Below are 27,606 nucleotides of genomic sequence, written 5' to 3'. Positions count from 1 at the left end.
TCTGAATAGTTAGAGAATGACATTGCAAGATAAAGGTGCATGATGTAGAAATTAGAAGACATGGAGAAGAAAATGAGAAGATTCCAGACTATATATTTCATAGGATTCCAGAGAAATTGAGAAGAGGCAATACTTTGAAGAGGAGTATTTAAGAATTTCCTAGAATTGACAAAAAGACATAAAATTCACAGGATGTACAGTGAATCCCATCTGAATAAATAAAACAAAATACAAGAATAGAAATAGATTATATACCTTCCAAATTGGTACAGGAGGAAAAAAGACTGTAAAAACTCGGCTCCTGGGTCGGACAGTTGGTTCAGCGTCTGCCTCGGTTTGGGCTCAGGTCATGATCTGAGGTGGGGAGATCAAAGCCTGGCTCTGGCCCCATGCTCAGGGCAGAGTCTGCTGGGGCTCTCTCTACCCTGTCCCTCTGTCCCTGCCCACTGCTCACATTCACACTCGCTCTCTAAAATAAATGAATCTTAAAAAAAAAAAAAAAGAAAACTCAAGTCAAGAAAGTTGAGAAAAATCAGGTTAAATAGCATAAAATAATATGGTAGAAATCAAACATATCGGTGATGACAATAAATGTAAGTGGCTTAGTAGTTAAGACAGAAATTGTCATGTTGGATTAAAAGAATTCATCTGTGTGCTAGGCAAATTGCTTATTAGAAGAAAGATGAGTAGGGGCACCTGGGTGGCTCAGTTGATTGTGTCCAGCTCTTGGTTTTAGCTCAGGTCATGGCCTCAGGGCCATGAGATCCAGCCCCACGTTGGGCTCCATGCTCAGTGTGGAGTCGACTTGGGATTCTTTCTCTCCCTCTTCCTCTGCTCCCCCTACCCCCCACCGCTTATATTCTCTCTCTCTCCCTCTCAAATAAATAAAATCTTTTTTAAAAGAGATTTATTTACTTGTCAGAGAGAGAGTACAAGCAGGGGGAGCAGCGAGCAGAGGGAGAAGCAGGCTGTCCGCTGAGCAGGGAGCCAGATGAGGGTCGATCCCAAGGCCCTGGGATCATGACCTGAGCCGAAGGCAGACGTTTAACCAACTGTGCCACCCAGACGTCCCAATAAATAAAATCTTAAAAGAAGAAGAAGAAGGAGAAGAATGAGTACTAGTCATTTTAGATAAAATACACTTTTTTTTTTTAAAGGATTTTTTATTTTTTATTAGAGAGAGAGGGAGAGTACAAGCAGGGAGAGCGGCAGGTAGAGGGAGAGGGAGAAGCAGGCTCCCCGCTCAGTGAGGAGCCCGACGTGGGGCTCGATCTCAGGACCCTGGAATCATGACCTGGGCCGAAGGCAGCCACTTAACCAACTGAGCCACCCAGGTGCCCCTAGATAAAATACACTTTAAGGCAAAAATTACTAGCAATAAAGAAGGTCACCATAAACTTGTTGCATATAATAACAGAGATACGAAATACAAAGAATAAAAATGGACATAACTGCAAGTAGAAATCAACAAATCTACAGTTGTGGGTGATTTTAAGACCTGTTGATAGAAGATAGATCAGGCAGGTAAAATATTAGAAGATTTGAATAACAATTAAAACACTTGATTGAATATGTATAGGAATCCACAACTCCCATTACAGAATGCTTGTGTTATTCAAGCCCTCAGAAAATATATATATACAAAGGCTCAAAAAGTTCTAATCCCCAAATCAGGTTCTCAACAAAATTCAAAAATTGGGCATAAAAAAACCATGTTCTCTTATCAATCCTTTTAGGGTGAAGATTAGTAACAAAAATGCCCCTGCTTCATGTTTGGAAATTAAGATGAACTAGTTTACTTTTCCTATACAATATGCTCATGTGAACTTTTATTTTTAGATTAACAGATCCCATGGTGAGTTTTATAAAATACTAAATTGTCCTATTTGGAACTGGTCAAAGATGTCAACTGTAGCCTTTCATAGCTCTTTTCCAACTCACAGGATAATGCCTGCCACAAAACAATAAAGCAATAAAGACAGCACTCTTCAGATGAAGGAATGCTGTTAGTTACATAGTCACCTTTTGTTTCTAGACATATATAAGGGTTTAGAATTTACATTCCCATTCAATTTAGCTATAAATATAGCAAAATACATAGCTACAATAGCACTAAACAGGTCGATGTAGCTGAATTCACAAATATTAAATTTGCTAGCTTGTTCTTTCAGCTATTAAAATAGATTTTTAAAGAAGTAGAAGTTAAGGGGCACCAGGGTGGCTTAGTTAAGCATCTGACTTTTGATCTCAGCTCAGGTCCTGGGTTCAGGACCCACATTGGGCTCCACGCTGGTTATAGTGCCTACTTAAAAAAAAAAAAAAAAAAAAGAATTAGAAGAAAAAAAATTAAGTTTCTAGCCTGATTATTTACTATGTTAAGGCACAAATCTAGACATGAGGGTGAAGTAGGGGTGTTGTATAAGGTGTTGGCCCTTGGGGCGCCTGGGTGGCTCAGTTGGTTAAGCGTCTGCCTTTGGCTCAGGTCATGATCTCAGGGTCCTGGCATCAAGCCCTGCGTCGGGCTCCCTGCTCAGCAGGGAGCCTGCTTCTCCCTCTCTCTCTGCCTGCCGCTCTGCCTACTTGTGTTCTCTCTCTCTCTGCCAAATAAATAAATAAAATCTTAAAAAAAAAAAGATGTTAGCCCTTAAGAAAGTTAGAGTTCATCTTACCTGAAATTTCAAATTATAATGCTCTTGTCAAGATGAAGTATTCTGTGGGGGAATGCCTATATATATAATCATGCAAAGAAAAACCCTGAAGTTGCATTAAGTGCTAAAGAGGGAACACGAAGAATTTTGTAGTTTTAAACATTTCATGTTAAGTAGTTAACTTTAGTTTGAGCTAAAGTGAGGTCCTTAGAAAAACAATATTGTATATTGTTTTTTACACTTTGGATTACACTTTGAACACTTGGGCGGGAGAGGACACTGGGAAGATAATTGGTGTTTGTAAGAAATAAATTAAGTATAGACATATTTGTAATTGCTGTTAATCAATATTGACTTACATTTGCTAAGAAGGGGAAGTCAAAGAAATGTACTAACTAAGCCTCTGTAAGAAGGGAAAGTTTTATTTTGATTACTAAACATCAATGGCTGGTCATGCCACTGTGTGTCCCCTACATGCTAGCCTTCTGCCAGATAAAAGGTGCCGGACAAGAAAACTCCTAGAGATGCTCTTAAGAGCAACAGCAGCTTTGTTCAGGAAAAGAGGGGAGAAATGCTTCTTTGATGAGCTGAGATAAGCTCATCTTGTGAGAATGCACTAAATGGAGCCCATGCCGGCTGATAACATGGTGTACCAGCGGATCTGTATCCTCACCCGAAGAAATTTCAGCTTCAGTCTGGTTCTTTTCGTGTTCTAAGTGTTGTATCTGATTCTTCCTTGGAAATCCTTACACCTTAAAAATCCCCTGCCCAGATTCCCTGCAGGCTTCTCTAGGCTAGATTACTTTTAAAGATTACTTTTACCTTTATTGTTGTAATTCTTATTTACCTCTATACAAAGGAACAGTTCCAGCTGTGTAACTTCAGGCAAGTTATTTAATCTGTTTCTTTGCTGTTAAATATAAATGGTATCAGCCTCTTATAGTTGTTGTGAGAATTAGAGAGAATTCCTAGTACAGAGAAAGCACTTAGTAAATAATAGTTATTAGTTATTATTGTCATTATCTTAATATCATTAGAGGGCATTGCTCTTATAGTGTTCTGTCTTCCTCAAGTACTTATCTTCATTGGGCTTCATTGGCCCAGAATCACTAAAATGTTTAATATTGTTGCCTGATTTCTTGAGTCTTTGTGGTGTGTTTGGAGGCAGCTGTTTCCTTTTTTTTTTTAATTATTATTTTAAGTAAGCTCTATGCCCAACATGGGGCTTGGACTCACAACCTCAAGATCAAGAGTTGCCTGCTTTACCAGCTGAGTCAGCCGGGCACCCCTAAGGCAGCTGTTTTCAAACTCGGTTTTCTGAACAGTTCCAAGGGAGGTAATTTTTTTTTTTTTTAAAGTTAAGCAGGATTTATTTTCATTTGTAAGAGAGCCCTCTTACAACAGCTTTATTCAGTTTTCCTAAAAATGGTGGCATTCTTTTAAACTATTCTTTTAGAAGCAGCAGTTATATAAATAGAATATTGGATTCAACCTCAAAATGTGGGCCCTAGTTAGCTTTATTATTCTGCATGTGATCATGATAAAAGATTAGGATGTTCTTCACATTTCCAAGCTTTAAAAAGCTTGTTCTTACCAAACCTCTAAAAACAGCCATTTGAGAGTAAACCAGCAGAGCATTATATCACTCCAATGAAGTGTAGGTTTCATTATATGCACCAACAAATGACATGGCTAGCTTCTGCATTCCACTTCTACAGAATTTATTTTACACCTATTATACCAAACAGCGTTTTAAACACTGGCATATAAACTCCCTAAGAAGATAAAGCGAAGACAAAAGTGTGTATCAGAAACAAAATACACTATCACTTAATAGTCTTCAAACGTTATTGCACTTTAACTTTCATAATTTTGACAGTGCATTCATGGAATAATCTGAAGACAACTAATTTTAACAAAGAACACTTTAAGCAGACATGACTGTCCTAATTGTTTATTAGGTAAGAATTTTACAAATATCGGGCGCCTGGGTGGCTCAGTTGGTTAAGCGACTGCCTTCCGCTCAGGTCATGATCCTGGAGTCCCGGGATCGAGTCCCACATCGGGCTCCCTGCTCAGCAGGGAGTCTGCTTCTCTCTCTGACCCTCTTCCCTCTCGTGCTCTCTATTTCTCATTCTCTCTCTCTCAAAGAAATAAATAAAATCTTTAAAAAAAAAAGAATTTTACAAATATTATAAGCAGTAATGGTGGAGCTGGAGAGTATTGCATCTTCTCCGTGCCGCACAGCAAGAACCACTCATAGTGTGGTGGAAGCTGAGACCATTTCTAAGGCCACAGCTCTTGGCTCTTGAGGCCTGCAGGTGTCAGCCCTCACATCTCCCGGTGCTTGTGGTTTGGTGATACATTGGGTGTCAGGATTTCTTCTGATCGCTTTATGGAATGGATCGATGAGGATAACCTCGAAGAATTTGTACATGGAATCTTTGCCCCCAATAAGAATTCAGGACTCTCAGAGCTGCACAGTGGCATCTAGCTCGCTCCTCTGCAACAGACTGAAGGCCTCAGGCAAACTTCAGCCAGTTAACGCCATGGTGGACAGGCTTGCGCTGTCTCACCCTTAGGAACTGGGCATTTGCGGCCACCACATTGCACACAAATCCAATATATGACACAGCCTTGCTTGGTCTTGTATAAGGGAGGTACTTTTGGATTCAAAAATATTTTATTCAGATTTCATCTGTAAGTTTTAACTATCTTAAAAAAACTAATTTGTGAACTCCGGTGTTATAAAAGCCAGAACTTTCATTCGTAAAGGCTCTTACCGTATTAACATGCTGCCAAGTTAATTCATTTTTGTGCTTTTCCTATCATCTCTGTTTAATCGAAGGTTATCCTGATATCAGCGAAGGCTAAACTGTTGAAAATAAAAACAAACTGCAAAAAATAACTTGCTGCCATTTGCAAATATTGCTCTCCATCAATTTTAATTTACAATCAAAACAAAATGCAAAAATAAATAGAATTCTATAGTGGATACTTAGGAATGCAACTGACATACATAACTTCTATTTTTATTGCTTTGTATTAGAGACTTATTTATTCCCATTGATTTTATAATAAATTCATCTTATAAATCCAAATTAAATCATCTGTTCTAATTGTGGATTTTTCTGCTACTTTGGGGAAAAACAAATATAAGTAAATATTTGTGTATTCTTTGGTAGCATTTATTGACACTGTTACATGGCAGGCATTATGCTCTAGGCTAAGGATATATTTGACAGGCTACAAACTGATAGCCATTGGCTAAACACAAACCTATTGGGTTTCTGCATAATTGTGCATTTAAAAGAATAAAGACTATTGATTTAAGAATACTTTGAAACCACTGATTTGTAAAGTGCCCTATCTCTTCCAGTCAGTTGACTTCCACTCTTGCTTTTGCAGAGGTCCAGCTGGAGTAAGAGCCCAAGCCCTGGATAGGGATGGAAATCTGGTAGAAGATTTTGTATTTGATGGAGGAGTTGGGGATATTGGAAATCGCATTCTTCATGTGAGAAATGCACCTTCCCCTGCTGCTACTTCTTCTCTTGCAATTTCTGTTATGATTGCAGATGAAGTACAACAAAAATTTAAATTGTAAATAATGTAAGGAGCTAGGTATGCATTTTAATTTCCACATTCAGCAACAAGAATATACTAATTGCATCCTTTAAGGAAAATGATTTGAAAATCTCATTTTTAGGTATCTCATTTAGGTAACAACTGAATTGTTAGAATGCTGTAACATAGAAATAATAATTTTTTAAAGTCCATGCTCTTTTACTTTGTGAATAAAGAAGCAAGGTACAGTTATATCTGTCCTGAATCCCTGACTTTGTTATTGACCTCTCCTCACCAACCATGATCTAGAGATTTGGCTCTTCTAGAATTTCTGGGAACGAATGCACAAAAAATTGATTATTCCCTTAACCGATGGCACAGAAAATTGATTATTCCCTTAACCTTTTGGCTTTATGATATCTAAGCTTTTTTTTCTCTCCTAAATAAGAAAATATAGTATATTGTAGGTTGTAAACCTCCTTTTAATTTTAATTAGTCATAGGAAAACTCACATTATTTGGAGCAACAGTATTTGTATTTGGGAATTTAAAATTCTTGATTTAAAGAAAATATATGAAATTTCACATTTTTAAGTAGTTTGAATAAGATCCTATATTAGCTATAATATTTGTAAGAAATAACTTCACAAAAGAAACATAAAGCCTTTATTATTCCCAGCCTTTTTATAACTGACTTAGTGTGGGGTTACCACTAAATTCAAATAGCAGTACACCATGAGTGGTTCTTGCCTACTCTTCATAGTCTTTTGTCGTTGAGAAACTAAAAAAACTTAGAACTGATAGGTTTTTTATGAGAGCAGTTTTAGAATCCTGACACTGGTATACAGAACTCTGTAATTTTAAAAATTATTTACCTCTATATCTCTGTTTTTCAGTCACACCGAGTTTCTCAAACGTTGGCCAAGATCACTAATTATTCATGCCTACTTGGTTTTCAGGGATCCTATGAACTTTTATGAGGATATTTCTTCATTTGGGGGAAATACCTAACTTTGAGGCATTCACTTTTGTAAACCGCAAAAGTGCCTTACATTCATGTGTACTTCATGAGTATTTTAAATTGTGGCCCAGTGCCAATACTGTATACTGTATATACGTGTGTGGTATCTGTTGAAATGATTCTTGCAGTTCAGAAAGTTGGAAAATAGAAATATAAATGAATTTATGGCAGCCTACTCATTGGGGAAACTTTTATTACAGAACCATCATTTAGATGAGACATTATCATTCATTCCTTCATATATATGCTCTCTCAGGATTAATCTTCCACTCTTCATTCTTTCCTCTTATCTCTCCAAATCTGTGTGATAGATGAGTAAGGATGTGCATTTTGACTGATAGGAAAAACTTCTGTTTTCTTCTTTTCACTTCAAGCCTTGGTGATTACATTGTTTGAGCTACCTCAACCATTAATTTGAAAGGCTATATCACCAGCTTATGTTCAAGAAGTAGCACATCCCAGGTATAGATGAGGCAATTATTTGACACTTGGGATGAGCTTTTTGAAAGCATTCAGAAACCACTCACAGAAGAAACCAGCCCTAATGGTACTTCATAACAAATGATTCCTCCAAGAAATGTGACACACAGGATATTTTTCTGTTCCATTACAAGACTATTAAGAGATGGAAAATTTTACAATTCTCTGTTTCATGAATAGTGAGATTGCATATATACTAAGCTGTGAAAGGTTGAAATTACAAAAATAACTATTCTACTCAAAGCAACCCTTATTCCATTTGGGTCTATATTATGCCCCCAAAAAATACAAGTGAAAAAAATTACTGAAAGTGTTTTGAATGTGGAGGTTATTCTATTTGTAAAACACTTTATATCAATCGGGTTTTGTTGTGTAATACTGATATGATATTTAAAAGTTTTGTGTTCTGAGAGAAGAAAAATGTAAATTAATATTAAAATATTTTAATGAGCCTTGGTGTTGTGAATATAATTTTTAGTTTCATAAAAACTCTGATTCAAGTAAATGTTTTGTATGTGAAACATGAACTATCATAGCTTTAAATAGAAGCCAATCTTTAAAAAAATGAAAAAACTATATTTGTGTATAATGTAAAAATGAGGTTTATATTTTAGGTAAAAAGTAGAGCACTTCCCCACTTACAAAAACGGCTTTCAGTTTGGTAATGGTGGCAATATCTGGCTGACCTAAGTGTCATCTTCATACTCCAGAGCACCAGGGAATATTGTTTCTGTTCCATAGCAGAATATATAATGTAACATAGAAACACACAATGCTTTGTTGGAGGTGGGGGGGCAATAAATCAAATTGGAGTTTCATAAATAATTATAGTTTCTCTTAGGAAGACATTCTGGTATGCTATCTATCTCTTACAGGGTTTGGTTTCTGGGCATAAGGGTTATAGGGCAAATGATCTGAGAGCCTGCTCCAGCTTCTTTTCAGCAGGTGGACTGTAACAGGACCAGAATTAGCTACAGCAACAAACCATGAAAGTGAGTGACAATGACATTTATTGCTTCCTGTGGCATTGCTTTGGTTTGCTTCTGACAGGCAGCACTTGTAGCTTTAAATAAATTGAGGAAGTAGGAGAGAGTAAATGGGAGAAATGTTGAGTAAGTCCTTGAAAATGCTTTTCAGTGGGAGAATATTAGTGGTACAATTTTCTCTGTCTTTTAAAATTTGAGATGTGCTTAGATTATTCAAGTTATCTCTCAAAAGCCGTTCTAAATTCTAAAAAGACAAAATTACTATTTATCAAATAATTAATATAGCATATTAATTTTAACTGAAATTTATGATTGAGTATTGTATGTGTTTAACACCTCCATTTTTTTAATTTAAAAGATTTTATTTATTTGAGAGAGAGAGAAAGAGCAGGGGGTGGGGCAGAGGAAGAGGGAAAGGGAAAAACAGGCGCCATGCTGAGCAGAGAGCCCGATGCAGCGCTCTGTTCCAGGAGCCTGGGAATATGACCTGAGCCAGAGGCAGACGCTTAACCCACTGAGCCACCCAGGCACCCACAATACTTGCATTTTTTTTTTAAAGATTTTATTTATTTATTTCACAGAGAGAGACAGCGAGAGAGGGAACACAAGCAGGGGGAGTGGGAGAGGGAGAAGCAGGCTTCCTGCCGAGCAGGGAGCCCGATGCGGGGCTCGATCCCAGGACCCTGGGATCACGACCCAACCCGAAGGCAGAGGCTTAATGACTGAGCCACCCAGGCGCCCAATACCTCCATTTTTAAAAAAAAGATTTTATTAAGTAATCTCTACACCCAATGTGGGGCTCAAACTCAACCCTTGAGATCAAGAGTCGCAGCCTCTACTGACAGCCTGCTGTGTGCCCCTAATACTTATATTTTTTAATACTTGAAGCAAGTGTTTATAATGGGGTTGGAAAAAAATTTTTTAAAGATTTTATTTATTTATTTGACAGAGAGAGGGAGAGCACAAGCAAGGGGAGCAGTAGGCAAAGGGAAAGGGAGAAGGAGAAGGGGGCTCCCTGCTGCGGGACTCCCCTGGGATCATGACCTGAGCTAAAGACAGACACCTAACTGACTGAGCCACCCAGGCTCCCTGGGGTTGGAAATTTTTTATTTACAAAATTTTTAAATTAATGTTTTGATTAAGTACAACATTGTTATGGTTGAAAATTCAAAAGTCCCCAAAATGTACTCAAAAGAATCTCCTCGGGGCGCCAGGGTGGCTCAGTCCTTAAGCATCTGCCTTCAGCTCAGGTCATGATCCCAGGGTCCTGGGATTGAGCTCTGCATCAGAATCCCTGCTCTGCGGGAAGCCTGCTTCTCCCTCTCCCACTCCCTCTGCTTGTGTTCCCTCTCTGGCTGTGTCTCTGTCAAATAAATAAAATCTTTAAAAAAAAAAAAAAAGAATCTCCTCTCCTCCAAGCCATCCAGTTCTCATTCTGATGCAACAAGAATTGTCAATATCTCTTGCACAGCCTTACAGAGATGATATATGTAACAAAATCCCGCCTCTTTTTTTTTAAGATTTTATTTATTTATTTGACAAAGAGTGTGAGAGAGCACAAGCAGGGGGAGCTGCAGAGGGAGAGGAAGAAGCAGCTTCCCACTGAGCAGGGAGCCTGATGTGGGGCTCCATCCCAGAACCCTGAGATCATGACCTGAGCAGAAGGCAGATGCTTAACCGACTGAGCCACCCAGGCACCCCCCGCCTCCATTTCTTTTACACAAGTGGTAGCACACTCTGCATACTATGTTATAGTCCCTGCTCTTTTCACTTTGCACTGTCTCTTTGATAATGTTCAAGTAGCCTGAACACAGTGGCCTGGTTCTTTTTGAATGATTTTATAGCTTCCATTCTGTGAATTTACTGTTATTTGTTGAACAAAGCCCTTATATCTACTGATGATTATTTAAATTATTTCTGGGGTACTTTTGTTTTTGCTGTAACAGTACTGCAGTGAATAACTTTGTGTTAAATCATTTTACATATAAGCAAGTATACCGATAGGACATATTAGAATTTGCTGGGTCAAAGGGTATTTGCTTTTGCAACTTTGATAGTGTCAAGTTGCCCTTGGTAGAGGTTGAACCAATTTAGGCTCTCACAAAAAGTATACTAGAGTATTTATTTCCCCATAGTCTCACCAACATAGTATGTAATCAGACTTTTTGATCTGTGTGGGTGGCTATTCTAGTAGGTAAAAAATTAATAGTATAATTTCAATATTTTGTAATATGAGTGAAGTTGAACATGCTTTATATATATATTTTTAAGATTTTCTTTATTTATTTGTCAGAGAGAGAGCATGAGCACAAGCAGGGGGAGTGGCAGGCAGAGGAAGAAGCAGGCTCCCCGGCTGAGCCAGGAGCCCAATGCAGGACTCTATCCCAGGACCTAAGGATCATGATCTGAGCCAAAGGCGGATGCTTAACTGACAGCCACCTAGGTGTCCCCATGTTTAATATACTTAGACATATTTCTTTTCTGTGAATCTTTTTTTTCATATACTTTATCCTTTTTTCCCCTTGAGTTTTGGTCTTATTAATTCGTAGGACATATTTATTTATTTATTTGAAGTAGGCCCTATGTGGAGCCCCACATGGGGCTTGAACTCATGACCTGAGATTGAGACCTGAGCGGATTTTAAGAGTCAGATGCTCAACTTTCTGAGCGACCCAGGGGCCCCTGTAGGAACTCTTTTAGATATTAGGGAAATGAACTATTTAGAAAATGAGTTGCAAATATTTTTTCCAGTTTGTCATCTGCCTTTTGGCTTACCTTGTGATTTTTTTTCTGTTCCATTTTTAAAAATAGGTTTATCAATCTAGATTTTGTATCATAGAAACGTCTTTTGTATTCTGAAGTTATAAACAAATTATTTTATGGTTTTAATTTTTTACATTTAAGTCTTTGACACTTCTGCAATTTATCCTCGTGTGGAGTGTGGGGTATGGATCCAACATTTTATTTTGGATGGCCCATTTGTCTGGTTGGGATTTTTATGGGTGTCATTCTTGGATTATCCCCCACATGCACGTGGATCACATTTCTGTTTGCCTAGCTCAGAGATCACAACTCAGATGCCTGTAGAGACTAGGCAGGTTACATAAAAGGGTGGAGAGTGCCAGGTAGGGAGTATAGCCAACTGGAAATGGGATGGCATACTTTTCTAAAGAGGGCAGCCACTACCCACTGCCTGTTGATTATTCTTTTGCAGGAACGCAGCAGGGCCCAATGTTGCTAGATTTTTGTCAAGAGAAGGGAAATCCCTTGATTTTAAAATTTAAATATAGATTTGGATAAACAGAATGTGTCTTCAGGCCAGTTTTGGCTCAGAGAAGGCTTCCAATATCCTTGGCCAAGAATGAAACTTCCCACCAACAACTTTACTCTCCTATAATACAATCACAGTCTAGTAGTTTGACAGCCTAGTAGTATACAGCTGGAGTTCTGGAAGAGAGAAAAGACAGTCTATATAAGCCAGTCTTTGCAAAGTAATTGGAGAAATACAAGCATTTCACTATCTTTTTATCCCAAGTACATGGGAATATGGATGTGACTTTATTAGAAGAAATTCGTGCTTCAGTGGATATTTGGATTAGAAAAAATGAGTTTTCCAGCTCTGTCATTATGATTTTGCCAAATGACAAATTGGTGTGTGTTTTGGGAAAGGATAATTGTTGGGTTACTAATCCGAGAAGTGAAGCGTGGCACAGTTTTTCACCCTGCTCTTCCTTTCCCTTCCTCACTGCTGGTGGCTGACCCCACTGTGTGCTGAGGGCTTTCCAAGTCTCACCTCCTTTAGTCCTGAAAACATCACTCGATGAAATAGTTAACTATCTCCAAATGCCGAATAGCCATGTAGAGCACACGTTAAACATCGTGTCCGGCCGAATGTCCCTTTCTCTCCCCATCCTGACCTGCCCCGCATGACTGCAATACTGGGGCTCAGAGTGGCACCGAATCAGGATTGTTTTGGGAAGGTCGAGAGAAGGGAGCGTTTGTGTAAAACACAGTCATTTGGGTGGTCTGTCTGGAACAGGCTCCCTGCCAGTCCCCACCACAGGCCGACTCCCACTGCCGGCCCCCGCGCCTCTGCAACCCCGCGACCCGCCGGCGCCTCTGCCAGCTCCGCGGCGCGCATGCTCCGTGCGGGGCTTCTCCGGCGACCCAGGATAATGAGCGCCGGGCCCAGGGGGCGGGCCGAGCGGCGACGGCTAGAGCCGGGAGCTCGGCGGCGGCCCCCGGGCGCTGTGCGTGGCTGCTACAGGGGTGGCAGCGGTGGCCAGCACTGTATGCGCCAGAGTGTGGGTCGCTCGCCCGATGTGCACGCCCGCTTGGTCCCCAGAGCCCTCTAGAGGTGACTCGGGCGGGCCGCGCGGCGTTGCCTGTTGGGAGGGCGGGGATGAGGCAATGAGGAGACAAGCTGCCGCCGCCGCTGCTCTCCGCCAGCCGCGGCCGTAGCGGGAGCTGGGGCGCGGGCGAGGTCAGCCGTACCCCGCGCCGGGTTGCGAACCCAGACAAAGGAGGAGGAGCCGCCCGAGGAGCGGGCTAGCGCCGCCGGGAAAGGAGGCCGCCGTCTCGGTCGCAGCTGGAGGTCACCCGGACTCTCGGGTCGCCGCGCTTCCTCTGCGGACGCTGCGCGAGGCGAGGCCGCCCGGGCCGAGGAAACCGCCCCCGGAGCCCCCGCCCACCCGCCGGCGCCGCCCCCGAGCCGCCTCGGCCCTAGCTGCGGCCCGGGCGGGAGGCGGCGGCGGCGGCGGCGGCGGCCGGCGAGGCGAGGCGGCCCGCGCCCTGCCTGTCAGGCCACCCGCCCGGCCCGGCTCCGTCCGCGGGCCGCCCCCGATGCGGAGGCGCTGCTGCCGGGGCCATGCAGCAGGCGCCGCAGCCGTACGAGTTTTTCAGCGAAGAGAACAGTCCGAAATGGCGGGGACTGCTGGTCTCGGCCCTGCGGAAGGTCAGTGCTGGTGCCCGGGCGGCCGCGGGGGCCGAGGGAGGTGCCGGGGCGGCCGCGGGCTGCGTCGGCTGAGCCCGGCGGCGGGCAGGCGGGCGGGCAGCGGGCGGGGTGGGGGTTGCCCAGCCCGGGGCCCCGGCGAGCCTCTAACGGGGAGCTGCACGTCCTCCCATGCTCGGGTCCCGTGGGCCGAGCTGTTGCTCCGTGGCTGGCTGTGGGGGACTCAGGATTGCCTGTTGCATCCAAAAGGACGTTTTCTCAGTTTTTGCCTGGCCCCGGAAGGAAGGTTTTGTTATGATCATAAAAATGGATTTCGTGTTGCAGTCATTTCGTCAGGCAACTTCCGCCGTTGGCCAATTTGTTGTCCTCAGGCTGGATTAGGGCAAGAGAAAGTCTCGCTGGTGTTTACATAGTTTCTAAAACAAAAGTTCATTTCCAGGCCCAGTAATTACTTTTAATCAGGTTCTTTGGGGGTGTTCCCCTAGGCAGTTTGCTTGTCAGGGGTGTCCATTCACGAGGCAGTACTTTTTTGTAACATGGATGTGTTTCACGTGTGAAATGTCAGTGGGCCCTAAAACTCCTTTTAACAATTCTTGAGGGAAATTTAAAATGCTTGCTCACTTCCTGCAAAAGATGTCCTACCCATTTACAAGAGATTTCCCCTAAAAAATTTGGTGTTTCTTCACTGGGTGCAGTGTAGAACTTGGAATCATTTTAAGGGGGCAAAAAAGGTGCAGCTCATAAAAATCAACCTTTCAAGTTTGGTTGTATCCTGGGTGCATCTCCTGTAGATGATGTGAGTCTCCGTTTGTGAATTTAGATAATCATATTATCATTTTTATAATAAACCTTTTTGTAAGGTCAAGACAAATTTAAAGACTGCAAGATTAGACATCATGCCTGCTGAACTTGGGCTTCCATTGACATTGATGCAAGGGGTTAGTACCGTCTGCATTTTGTGCAAAGTAACCAAGAATAAACTTTAAAATAATAAAGAAAAAATAAACATTAATTTAAAAGACTGCACTTGGAAAATAAATCCTCATATAACAAATTTCTGTAAATGAAAGGAAGAAGTATATTTTAAAGGTGAGAACATTTTCCTCATGCATTCAGGGTTTCAGATTTTCCATCGTTTTCATAATTCTTACAAGGAGATATTACCTCCCTTGGGCCAAACACCAAGTCGTGTCTTTTTAGAGAACTTGGTGGAGGTAACTAGGGGTAGTTATCATTTCACTGGCCTACTAGGTGTTAAAGTTACTTGACTTTACTTCCATGGGCAGCCTGATTCTACAAGGAGAGGGAAAGAAAAGCAAGTGCGCTGAGTAGTGATAATGAACTCTGGCCCGAGTTGAAAAGTAAAGGGGGATATGATATGCTTAGCTAGTGGTGCTTTCTGGTAGCAAATAGTATTTGAATGTGTGGTGCATAATTTATTCAGTAGGTAGCTTTGACCCTAATAATCCTGCATGAACAGAGACAGATTTACTTCTTCAGGTTAGGGGGGAAACAAAGCCAGAACAAGTATCCTAGTCCATTGCTTTGAGACTGTTATTTTGCATTTATATGCTGTGCTTGTTTACCTGGAGCTCAGGTGTCTTGTAGATCTGTATTGTCTTGTACCACAGTTCTCATAGATCCTTTGCTTATGGAATAAATACATCTTAAGAAAATTTGGTCTTTTGCAGTGAGCTGAATTCAAAAAGCAATTTCTATTTAATTCATTAATTTACCGTTATTACAGAATTGAGATCTATTCCTATGGAAGACATTTTTTATATTTTTGGAAAATTTTTGGTGTTAATAATAACTGGATTACGTCCAGTTCTGTGGCATCTGGGTATTTGTGGTATTGCAACATCTAGGTTTATGGTGCCTGCTAAGAGTTATTGCTCATAAGGAGCTCAAGGTTCACTCTTCCTTTGTAGGATGTGTTACATTCTGGTATGTACCTGCCAGCCATACCTTTGTACAATGAGAAATCCTGCCATTTTGAGGGAGGCTCTGTCTTTACATTCAAGGCATCTAGAACTTGGCTTGCTTCCTTCCTCCAGCTAACAGATAGTTACAAAGACTACTAGGATAAGTAGTAGTAGTGTTGGACTACTAGGATTTTTCTTCTCCAGTTGGCTTTTTCCTTCATTGAACATGTGGAATACTTCATTTAACTTTTTTCCCTTTATTTTTATCCATGTATTTTTTAAATTGAAGTATAGTTGACACTAACATTTATTGAACACATTTTAGGTACTTGGCACCATGCTGGAACTAAGATGAAATAAAGATGAATAAAAGCCATGCTCTAAAGGTGTTTACCATCTACACTGAACATTCTAAACTTTTTGGTTTTGGTTTGTATAAATGAGATAGCTAGCAATTAGGAGCTCAGAGTTATGTAAGGAATATCTATATGTGTGTGTGAAAAGAGCAGTGTACTTTAATTGGCTCTATCAGATTCTACTTGGGCATCTTGGGGAAACCTCTAAAACTTAAAGTGTAATTTTCTGAAAGGTAAAATCATGACTCATGCAAATATAAATGAACGTGTGTCAGTGATTTTGATTCAGCTTATTACCTAATAGGGGAACTTATAAGTTAATGTTAAAACTACTTCATATGAAAATTTTAGGAGGTAGGTATTTAATAGACAATTTAATAAAGGAATATTAAGATAAGATTGTTGGGTTAGATACAAAATTAGTTAATACCCTATAGGAATAGAAACAGTAAGTTTTGGATTGTCTTTTCCACTGATATGAAATTATTTGCATCTGTACCAGACAAAAATCTCAAAGTTAATCTTACAGATTTGTAACATAGCCCAGTCAGTAGAGAGTATTCAAAGGTTTGAGCACAGCATTGTACTGAAAGATACTTAGTAATCTCTTCTGCTTATTTTCAAGTTTTGGCTAATTTTTATGAAAATCAGATTATGTGGTGAAGTCACTATTGTTGACCCTGAAAACACAGGGGATTTTTAAAACCAACATTAAATACTTATTTCACTACATAGAAACACAAACATTGAAAAACAGATTTATGGCGGGGCGCCTGGGTGGCTCAGTTGTTAAGTGTCTGCCTTCCGCTCAGGTCATGATCCCAGAGTCCTGGGATTGAGCCCCGCATTGGGCTCCCTGCTCCACGGGAAGCCTGCTTCTCCCTCCCGTACTCCTCCAGCTTGTATTCTCTCTCTTGCTGTGTCTCTGTCAAATAAATAAATAAAATCTTTAAAAAAAATTTATGAAAAAATAATTTTGGAAATAGAAATGTGTTCTTTAACTTTTTTGTTGTTTTTTTTTTTTTTTAAGTTTTAAAACAACTTCAGGTAGAGCATTTAAATACATAAAGAACTCCAAAGGGTAAAGCAGAGGAAATGACATTACTAATGGATAATACATGGATTGTTAACATTACTGCTAAAAGAGGCAGAAACATAAATGCCTTCACCATTACTCCCCAAGAAGATTGAAGCTACCATACTACTTGACAGGAAAAAAGAGTGGGGCATATACTTGTAAATGCCGCTTATTACCTGTGTCTTTGAAATGCCTCTGGTGCTTTGTGTTTGTGCTATTGATTGTATGCTGAAAAATCAGTGTAAGCAAATTCTACGCGTGGGAAACATGCCTTGAAATAATTTTATCAGGTTTTTTAGTCTCTTGTTGTTTCCCTCATAGATGCCTTTTCTATGGGGTGTTCTTCACCAGGCTAAATGTTGGAAAGAAAATGTCTTGTCTGTCTGTAGTTAAAAATGTCATAGAGAGAAAGAATTGGTTGAACTGTTTCTGACTCTAATTCAGGTTAAATATGAACGTCCCCCAAACATTACAGTTTGCTCTTAGATATCTGTCTAGAATGTAAGAGGTATGAGACAATGTCTAGTTAATTAAATAGCAGTCTATGGCAGGGAAGAAGAGGGCAGGAGGTTTTGGTTTAGAAATGCTTTTGTGAACTCTGAAAGATTCTAGTGTTTCTGCCTTTGTACTGTCTCTTGGAACGATTTTAGAAGACTGCTCTGAATCTTTCTGGGGCCCAGAAGAAAAGTATAGGGTGCTTTGAGAAAATAAAATTGGTGTCACTGACACAAGAGGGTGAAGGAAGGCTTCTCTAGGGAAGTAACATTGTGCTCAGTTCTGGAGGAACTCATACAGTTCTGGAGGAACTATATACTCATGTATTTATTGAGTGCCTCATGGGTGCCCTGCACTACTCCTGATACTGAGGTTGTAGTAAGGCTCCTGCTCTCAGAAAGCTTCCCTTCTAAATGCCTGTGTGGGAGAGGCCTGGGAAGGACAGACAATAAAGAACAATTATCTGAAAGATCAATAGGAATTAACAAGACAAAGAAAAGGGAGAGAAAGGCTGAGGGAAAGGTAGGAACACGGCTTGTTTAATGAAAAGAAGAGGCTAGTTGGTAGATCAGGTTAAGGTTTCTTCTACCTGAGAGTAGAAAGCCCTGTAGTGTTATTTATGTAACAAAATAATTAGATTAACTTGATCAAAAATGCTTTTTTTAAAAAGATCACTCCAACTGAAAGCTAGGAATGAATAGGATATCCTATGATTTTTTTTGTGATGTCAGGCCTGTTCTGGATTTCCTAAAGCCACTGACTATAACAGTAGAACTCCAGGGAGTCATTTGGAATTATTCCAAACTAATAATGACCCAAACTGACCCATGGGGTTCAGCCAGAACTGGATGAGCATTAGGAATGCATTTTAACTTGCTGCATTTAGCTCCCTGTCAGCCATGATTTAGTAGCCGTCCTCTATTTTCAGTTTAATTTTGGTATGGTATATTTGGAGCAATAATATTCCATTAAAGTGTTTTATGCTGACTATCCAAAGCATTACCTGTGTTACCACTTGACATAAATCAAGTATATGTCTTTTATTTTAACCATGGCCTCTCTTTCAAGGGAACAGTAGTTTGATTACATTGTCTGTTTGAATCAGGAAGGAATTTTAATGGAACTAATGGATTTAGCATTATCTCATGTAGTCATGTTAAAAATTAACAACCTAAAACCTCTTCTTTAACGTAAGAACATATGATAGTAGAAAGGTATAACGCATTATACACTTCACATTTTAATGTGTAGAAATGAAGCAACACAAAATTACATCAAGAGCTAGATATGAGCACTAGTATTGTCTCTTCCAAGTAAGGTTTTCATTCTCCCTGTTTTCTTCATTAAATCACTTTGTAAACTCAAACATTAGCTCTTAATAGGACTTTCTTATTCTTTCCTAATCTACCCATTAGCAGCATTTGGCAGTTGAACTCCTCCTCTTCCTTGAAATCCTTTTATTTGGCTTACAGGACACCGAGCTCTGCAGGTTTTCTCCCTCTGGCTGTTACTTTTAGGTCCTCTCCTTTGTTGAGTCCTCTTCTTCTCCCCAAACTACATCATCCTGACCTTCCCAGAGCTTAGTTTTTGGACTTTTGTTTCTATTTACAGTCACTTGGAGATCCCATCCAGCCTCATGGCTTCACATGTCGTCTGTATCTGATGATCCATATTTTTATCTCTGGCTCAGACCTCTCTCCTGAGCTTGGGTATCCACCTTCTTTCTTGATACTTCCACAGGGGTGTGTGATGGGCATCTCAACCAATACTGAGCTCCTTCTCTCCCCACCAAAACCTCCTTTTGTAGTGTTTCCTGTATCAGTAAATGGTTAGCTACTGCATCCTTCTGGTTGCTCCAAATAAAAATCTGGAGTTGTTCTTGAATCCTGTCTTTCTAATCTGTCTGATCTGTCAGCAGATCGTTTAGCTCTGCTTTAAAAACTGTAACTATACACAACCACCATTTCCTGCTCTTCCACTTCTGCTACCTGGGGCCAGGCCATCACCAGTCTCCTGGAGTGCTAAAATAGCCTATAACTGGTCTCCTCTCTTCTGCCCTTGCCCCATTCAGTCTTTTCTCAACACAGCAGAGATAAGTGATATCTTGTCATTCCTTTGTTCAAAACTCTCATTGCTTCTCAGAATAAAAGTCTTAAGTCCTCTCACTAGGTTACTATACTCTGATGCTGCGTGTTGCCTATACGTCTCTGACTTCATACTTCTCTCCCTTTTTTGCTCTGCTCCTTCCCCGCAGTGGCTTCCTTGTACCCACAGACACATTCTAATGTGTAGACATCAGGGCTTTTGTACTTGCTGTTTCTTCTGCCTAGAACAGCCTTCCTGCAGATTAAAAACATGACTGGTCCTCGTACCTTCTTTAAGTCTTCAGACAAACATCATCTTGAAGAGGACTCCTCTTACAGCCTATTTAAAACCACTACATCCCCTGCTTCCTGGACATTCCTATGTAGATGTTCACAACATAACCCAATCCAAGTTTATTATCATTGTCCAAAACCTTCAGTATAAACGATATACTCAATATTCGAGCCAGAAACCTGGTCATCACCCTTCCCTTCCATCTCACATCAGGTTTAAATCTCATCAACATTGAGTCTTGATTCTTTCTCCTAATTAGAGGGTTGGTTTTTTTTTTTACATTTTTTGCTGTGTATCCCCAAAAGAATTTTTTAATTGTACGTTTTTATGTTGACATCTAAAAATGTTCATCTTCAAGTTCAATTAGTTGCAGAAGATATAATTTTATATGTGTTCTAAATACTGATATTTTAAAATAAAACGGTTCCATCAGTCTTTATTTTTTATTTTTTTAAGATTTTATTTATTTCAGAGAGAGTGAGAGAGAGCACAAGAAGGGGGAGGGTCAGAGGGAGAAGCAGACTCCCCTCTGAGCAGGGAGCCTGATTCAGGGCTCGATCTCTGGATTCTGGGATCATGACCTGAGCTGAAGGCAGACTTAACCGACTGAGCCACCCAGGCACCCCCCCCCATCAGGCTTTTAAATATATCTGGTGAAATCTAAATACCATAGCATGTTGATATCCACCATTGATCCTTTTAAAATATACATGACAAAGTACTTTTTTTTTTTAAACGTTTTTATTTTAATTCCAGTTAGCATACAGTGTTATATTAGTTTCAGGTGTATAATATAGTGATTCACCAATTCCATACATCATCATGACAAGTGCACTCCTTAATCTCCATCACCTATTTCACCCATCCCCCCCATCTTCCTCCCCTCTGGTAACCATCAGTTTGTTCTCTATAATTAAGAATCTGTTTCTTGGGAAGCCTGAGTGGCTCAGTTGGTTAGGTGTCTGCCTTCAGCTCAGGTCATGATCCTGGGGTCCTGGGATCGAGCCCCGTGTCTGGCTCCCTGCTCAGCAAGGGAAACTTCTTCTCCTTCTCCCTGTGCCTGCCGCTCTTCCTGCTTGTGCTCTCTCTTTCTGTCAAATAAATAAATAAAATCTTTAAAAAAAAAATCTGTTTCTTGGTTTCTCTCTCTCTTTTTCCCTTTGCTCATTTGTTTTGTTTCTTAAATTCCACATATGAGTGAAATCATAAGGTATTTGTCTTTCTCTGACTTATTTCACTTAGCATTATACTTTCTAGCTTCCTCCGTACCGTTGCATATGGGACAAAGTGCTATTTTTTTTTTTTTTAAGATTTTATTTATTTGACAGAGAGAGGGAACACAAGCAGGGGGAGTGGGAGAGGGAGAAGTAGGCTTCCCGCTGAGCAGGGAGCTTGCTCGATGCGGGGCTCTATCCCAAGACCCTGGGATCATGACCTGAGCCGAAGGCGGATGCTTAACAGCTGAGCCACTCAGGTGCCCTGACAAAGTGCTTTTTTAACAGTTGGAAATTTTACGTTATTCATTTTTCTCTGTGAACTTTTCATTCCAGTTCCTCTGCATAATTATATTTTAATATATGTTTATGCTTAAAAGTCTTTGATCCCTCCTTTATATTTACACTTTCCTCAACAACAAAAATGCTGTATATTGAATTTTTAAAAATTTCTTCAATGACCATGAAGCGTCAAATTCTTTCTTTTAGGGTGCCTGGGTGGCTCAGTCTGTTAAGTGTCTGCCCTCTGCTCAGGTCGTGATACTGGGGTCCTGGGATGGAGCCCCACATCAGGCGCTCTGCTCAGCAGGGAGTCTGTCCCTCTCCCTCTGCCCCTTTGTCACCCACCCCCACTCATGCTCTCTCTCATGCCCTCACTCTCTTCTCTCTCCCAAATAAATAAATAAATTAATTAATTTTAAAAATCTTTAAAAATATCTTTTAGGGTGAATTGCTAGTAGGACATAGTTGATCAAAAGAACATACATGTCATGGATTTTGAAAAATTAGTAATTATTAAGCTTTATTAAATATGCATTATTCAGTGACATCTATGTAGCTGTTTATACTGTTTTTAAATTAGTTCATGTTTCATGGGTGACTATTATTGCTAGAATGAGATAGGGTCTTGCAGGAGTGAATCACAGTTCAGCATTTCTATTCCTGTTTCCCATTTCTGTAGATATAAGCCCTGAGAACCCTTGTTAACATAAATAGAAGAAAGATTTAAAGCAATCAAGCTCATTTTTTAAACTTTTTTCAAATTATATGCCAAAAATTGTTATCTATCAAAAAGTTAGTCTTAATGATATATCAGCCAGTAACTTATTTAGGTTCTCCTGCAATTTTGTTTAAAAAGTTGGAAACCACCTGCCTTGCAGAATGATTTGTTGCCTGGTCTTCAGAACTATTCACTTTTTCATTTTCTAGCTTTTCCAGGACATGCCAAAAGACTAATAATTACAACTGTTACTCTTTTGCTTAGAGATACTTTATTTAGTCCAATATATCCAAGAAAGATTGGGAAAATGAAAACAATATTAACTTTAGTACACTTTAGCTATGCTATTTATTAATAACATGTATTTTACCTTATCATGTTCTTTAAACATATTTTCATTGAATCCTTGGAGCTGTATATCTAGTTCATTGTATTCATTTTCTGTTGCTGCTTAACAAATTATTACAAGCTTTAGGGGTTTAATACAACACGGGTTTATTGTCTCAGTTTCTGTAAATTAAAAGTCTAGGCACAGTTTAGCTGGGTTCTCTGCTTAGGGTCTCAATCAAGGTTTTGGCTGGGGCTGCAGTCTCATCTGAAAGCCTCTTCCAAGCTCATGTAGTTATTGGCAGAATTCATTTCCTTGCAGTTGTATGTCTGAGACCCTCAGCTCCTAGAGGCTGCTGCCATTCCTTGCCGCATGACCCTCCCTATAACATGTCAATTTGTTTCTTCAAGGCCAACAGGAATGCATCTGCTGCTGTTTCTTATCTCGTACTTCTGCACCTGCTTTTAAAGGACTCACCTGATTTGGGTCAGGCCTATCCAGGATGATAATGTTTCAGTTAACTCAAAGTCAACTGATTAGGGACCTTAGTCAAGTTTTGCCTTATATGGTAACTTGATCATAAGAGTGCTATCCCATCATATTCCAAGTCCTGCCCACGCTCAAGAGGCGTACACAGAGCATGTACATCAAGGGGTGGGAATCCTAGAGGCCACCTTAGAATTCTGCCTACCACACTCATTCATTTAATTTAAATATCCACTATGTAACCAAATCAGTAAGGTTAATTTTAATTGTCAAGCCAACCAACCTCATATTTATCTTATTTGAGACAAGGTCTGACTTAATTTTTCAGGTCGAATGAATGTCTTAATACATGTCACATGCCAACTATCTCACTTCTGAATTCTAATTGTAAGATAGAAAAATAGTTAAGGTGTGAAAACTTGCTTTAGTTTTTTCTCTTGAGTGAAATAATGTTGCCTTTTAGTATTTTTTTTTTAATGATTTTATTTATTTGAGAGAGACTGAGAGATCACGAGCAGGGTGGGAGGGGTAGAGGGAGAGGCAGACTCCCTGCTGAGCAGGAAGCCTGAAGCGGGACTCATCCCAGGCCCCTGGGATCATGACCTGTCCTGAAGGCAAATGCTTAATTGACTGAGCCACCCAGGTGCCCAGGTTTTAGTTTTTCTTAAAGATGCTTTCTTTTCTTTGGTTTCGTATGTTTTTCTTCTTAGTAAGGCTGTGTTTTTTGATAGTAGGCTAGGGGATGGAAGAAGCAACGTACTTAAATGAAAAATATTTGTAATTGTCTCTTTGTTTAATGTCCTAGATTTATTATTTTTTTATTGCCCCCCCCCCCAGAGCAGCACACCATAGTGAGATCAGAGTAAATATCTGCCTTTCTTCAGTAAAGTGGGAGGTGGGCAATTGGGAAGAAGAGGTGGGAAAGGAGAACCTGTTTTCTCCTTGAGTGCAGGTACCTTGTCAGGCAGATGATTTTTTTTTTTTTAAACATTTCTTTCTTTATTTGAGAGAGCAAATGAGAGCACGTGTGTGTGAGTGCTGGGAGGGGCTGGGGGAGAGGGAGAGAGAATCTCAAGCAGACTCCCCTCTGAGTGGGGAGCCCAACATGGGGCTCAGTCCCATGACCCTGAAATCATGACCTGAGCCAATAATCAAGAGTTGGACACTTAAACGACTGAGCCACACAGGCGCCCCTGTGGCAGATGTTCTTTAAGAAAGAGTACGTATGGTAGTTTTGATAGTATGCTGAAGGAAGCGGGTATTTGGCTCAGGGAGTCTTAAACTTGGAATAAAGCATATTTAGAATAGTGATCTTTTCCTAGTTCACAGAGGAAAAAAGTCAATATTAATTTTTTTCAATTTTATATTTCACTCATAAGTTTTTCTTAAGTCTATGGTGTGGTGCCTACTGCTGTTTACTTGCTAGTGTGTAATGGAAGATTGTAAAACAAATGAACGAGAGAGAGAGGTTTTATAGGAAAAAGAGTTTATGATATTTTGTTTTTTCTTACAAATGTTTGCCTGTAGTTTCCAGTTTTATAGTCATTTTTACTAATAATACTCCTCTCTATGATGTAATACTAATCTCTTAATAATTTCACATTCTGCTAAGAGCACTGTGACTTCCAAATGCTTTGCCACTGGAGTAAGTTGGGAACCATTGATTTAGCCTGCGCTTTCTTGGCTTTACAGGCTAATGGCCTGCCTGTTTGGGAATGTACTTACAGACCAGTGCCATTTCATTCCATTCAAGGAAAATTTTAATGACAAAAATTTTAGCCTCCACTGATAGTCTTCTCTACATGTTTTGATTATTTTATGGTAAACCCTCACCTAATATTAAGCTAAATAGAGTGAGATACTTGGCCTGTACTTACCTCCTTTTTAAATAAACTTATATTTAAAACCCCTCAAGAAAGTTCCTAATTAAGAGCGCTGAATCTAAGTGAGAAGCGAATATTAAAAGTCAGTGGGGGGCGCCTGGGTGGCTCAGTTGGTTAAGCGACTGCCTTAGGCTCAGGTCATGATCCTGGAGTCCTGGGATCGAGTCCCACATTGGGCTCCCCGCTCAGCTGGGAGTCTGCTTCTCCCTCTGACCTCTTCCCTCTCGTGCTCTCTGTCTCTCATTCTCTCTCTCTCAAATAAATAAATAAAATCTTTAAAAAAAAAAAAGTGGGAATTGAGCATTGAGTGGGAATCTCCCCATGTTTAATGTTACATGGGATAACTGAGTCTCCTGGTACATATCCAGTGAAATTAAAGCAAATTTTATGGAGTTCTCAATTTTTCCCAGTCCCCAGATTTCAGTGAGGCCAAGAAATCTGTTTGATACCATGAATTTATTTATTGAACAAGTATTTACCGAGTGCTTTCGTTATACAAAGCATGGCACTAGATTACCTGTGTGTTAGAAATAAAGGGGTGGGGAAATAGGAGGAAACCAAAAACATAAGAAATGGTTCTGACCTTGAAGAGTTGAGAGTATGCAGCTGTGGTTTCATTATACATCCTAGTCAAAAAATTGCTACCTTAGAATATTATATGTTTATATTATTTTTTAAAACTATTGGGAGTATAATTGACACATAATAAACTGTACATATTTAAAGGATACAGTTTGATAAGTTTTTATGTATGTATATTTCAGTGAAGCCATCACAATAAAAATACTGAACATATCCTTCAGCCCCATAATTTCCTCTTGACTCTGACTCTCTTTAATTCTCCCTCCTTCCCCATTTCTTGTACCCAAGCAATTACTGATCTGCTTTCCATTACTGTAGATTACATTTTCTAGAGTTTTGTAGTAATGGAATCATACAATATATACTTTTTTTTTTTCTGGCTTCTTTGACTCAGCATAATTATTTTGCAGTTCCTCCACTTTGTGTCATATATTAATAGTTAACTCCTTTTTATTGCTCAGTAGTATTCCATTGTGTGGATATACCACTGTTTGTCTCTTTATTAATGTACCTTTGATTCTCAGATCTTGGCTATTACAAATGAAACTGCTGTGAATATTTGGGTACAAGTCTTTGTATGGACATATGTTTCCTTTTTCTTGGGTAATTACCAAAGAGTGACTGGATCAGATAGGAGGTGTATGTTTAACTTTTTAAGTAATTATCAAACTTTCCCAAACTGTTGTAGTTTTACATTCCCACCAGCAAAGTCTGAGAGTTCCAGTTCTTCCTGCCTACATTTGATATTTAAGTTAATTTTAGCCATTGTAATACATGTCAGCAGTATTTTGTAGTTGATTGTGTATATTTTTAGAATGAAATCTGTTGCTTTTTTTTCAAACTGAATTTTAACTCTTTTTATAACAACAACAAAACTTCCAGTATTCTTAATTGATGTTTGAGGCATTTGCATACTTGCAAAAATTTTGGCAATAGAATGAACAATTTGGCATAAATAAATGTCATACCGTGTAGCCAAAGGTATTTATTTCTACATTGTACCAAAAACTCAAATGTTAATTGATTAAACAAATGCACTGGCAAGATTTTTTATTTGATTTTGAATATGGAGAACTGGAAAATATAAATTAGGAAATAGCACTTCTGAAACTTGTCAAATCTAGTGTTTATCTTGGTATAAGATAATTTAAAGTTTAATATTTTTATGTGTTTATACATGGATCTATATATAGTATCATGACTATTCTTTTTACAGTGTATGTATAAGGAAATACCTTCTGGCAATTTGAAAATATGGTGTAACTAAAATACAGGTCTGACTTGTTACTCTACTGTTAAAGACTGAAAATTATTTTAATTGCTCTTTTTCTGACTAGTCTTTCAGAAAAATATGGTAGGTTAGTTCTGATGTGGTAATTTTGTTTACTGTCTCTTAGGGTGCTGAGATAGTAAATACTGTGCAAGTACGAAGTATGGTTAACTTCCATTGTCACCTTGATGTCCTATTAGTATTTATGTGTGGGATTTTAACATTATATATTTGTTTTTATGACTTTTCATATTTGCAATTACTTTAAGAAGTGTGGCATAAGAAATTTTGATGCTCACTGTTAAAGTTGCTTTGCAGGTTATTTACCAAAATCATAATCACAGGAAAAAAAAATCCATTTGGGGTGCCTGGGTGGCTCAGTTGGTTAAGCATCTGCCTTCAGCTCAGGTCATGATCCCAGGGTCCTGAGATCAAGCCCCGCATCGGGCTCCCTGCTCGGCGGGAAGCCTGCTTCTCCCTCTCCTACTCCCCCTGCTTGTGTTCCCTCTCTCACTGTGTCTCTCTCTGTCAAATAAAAAAAAAAAAAAATCCATCCCAGTTAGACATTATCTTAATTCTCATGCACAGTCACTTTCACTGAGTAGAGCACTTGGCTTTTATAGAAAGATGTTATAAGAAACAGCCTTATGAATGCCATTGCTAAACTTCCAGTGTAAATGCTTTTCTTTTTATTAAAAAAGAAGAGTCTTTTAATTCTGTTGATCTAATAGAAATACATGGTAAGAAGTAATTAACTTCCTTCTTATCATGTTAAAGAAGTGCAGGAGATAAGAGAAAATATTTGTTTTCTCCAAAATCAATTTGGAATTTATAAAGAAATATTATAAAGCCTGGCTTTTTGGATGTTGGTCCTTTATAAGTATCTAACTGCTTTACTTTAAACTCCTCTTTTCCAAAGTCCTTAAAAAAGTAGTATTTGTTATCTCTAGTTTTATGTATC

General features: G+C 39.4%; 2 protein-coding genes across 5 annotated transcripts in view; both read left to right on the top strand.

The window, feature by feature from the left end:
* The window catches only part of L2HGDH (L-2-hydroxyglutarate dehydrogenase), a 44,053-nt gene extending 35,895 nt beyond the window's left edge, over window positions 1–8,158 (top strand). For both annotated transcript variants that reach the window (XM_073895184.1, XM_025870091.2), the window contains one exon: window positions 6,057–8,158. In XM_073895184.1, the coding sequence (XP_073751285.1) occupies window positions 6,057–6,252 (196 nt within the window). In that variant the 3' untranslated portion in view covers window positions 6,253–8,158. The remainder of the gene's footprint in view (window positions 1–6,056) is intronic.
* A 5,277-nt stretch (window positions 8,159–13,435) lies between these two features.
* Window positions 13,436–27,606, top strand: part of SOS2 (SOS Ras/Rho guanine nucleotide exchange factor 2) — an 81,416-nt gene continuing 67,245 nt past the window's right edge. The window contains exon 1 of one of the 3 annotated variants that reach the window (XR_012378981.1): window positions 13,436–13,652. Coding sequence is in view for 2 of the 3 variants with exons in the window: in XM_073895177.1 (XP_073751278.1) it covers window positions 13,566–13,652 (87 nt within the window). In the remaining variant the exon portion in view is untranslated. The remainder of the gene's footprint in view (window positions 13,653–27,606) is intronic. The other 2 variants (XM_073895177.1, XM_025870094.2) reach the window with 2 other exon arrangements.

The sequence above is a fragment of the Callorhinus ursinus genome, unplaced genomic scaffold, assembly GCF_003265705.2.
Source record: "Callorhinus ursinus isolate GAN/ISIS: 27379988/994484 unplaced genomic scaffold, GSC_fseal_2.0 scaffold8, whole genome shotgun sequence".
Taxonomy (NCBI): Eukaryota; Metazoa; Chordata; class Mammalia; order Carnivora; family Otariidae; genus Callorhinus; species Callorhinus ursinus.
This window is presented reverse-complemented; position numbering and strand designations above follow the sequence as displayed.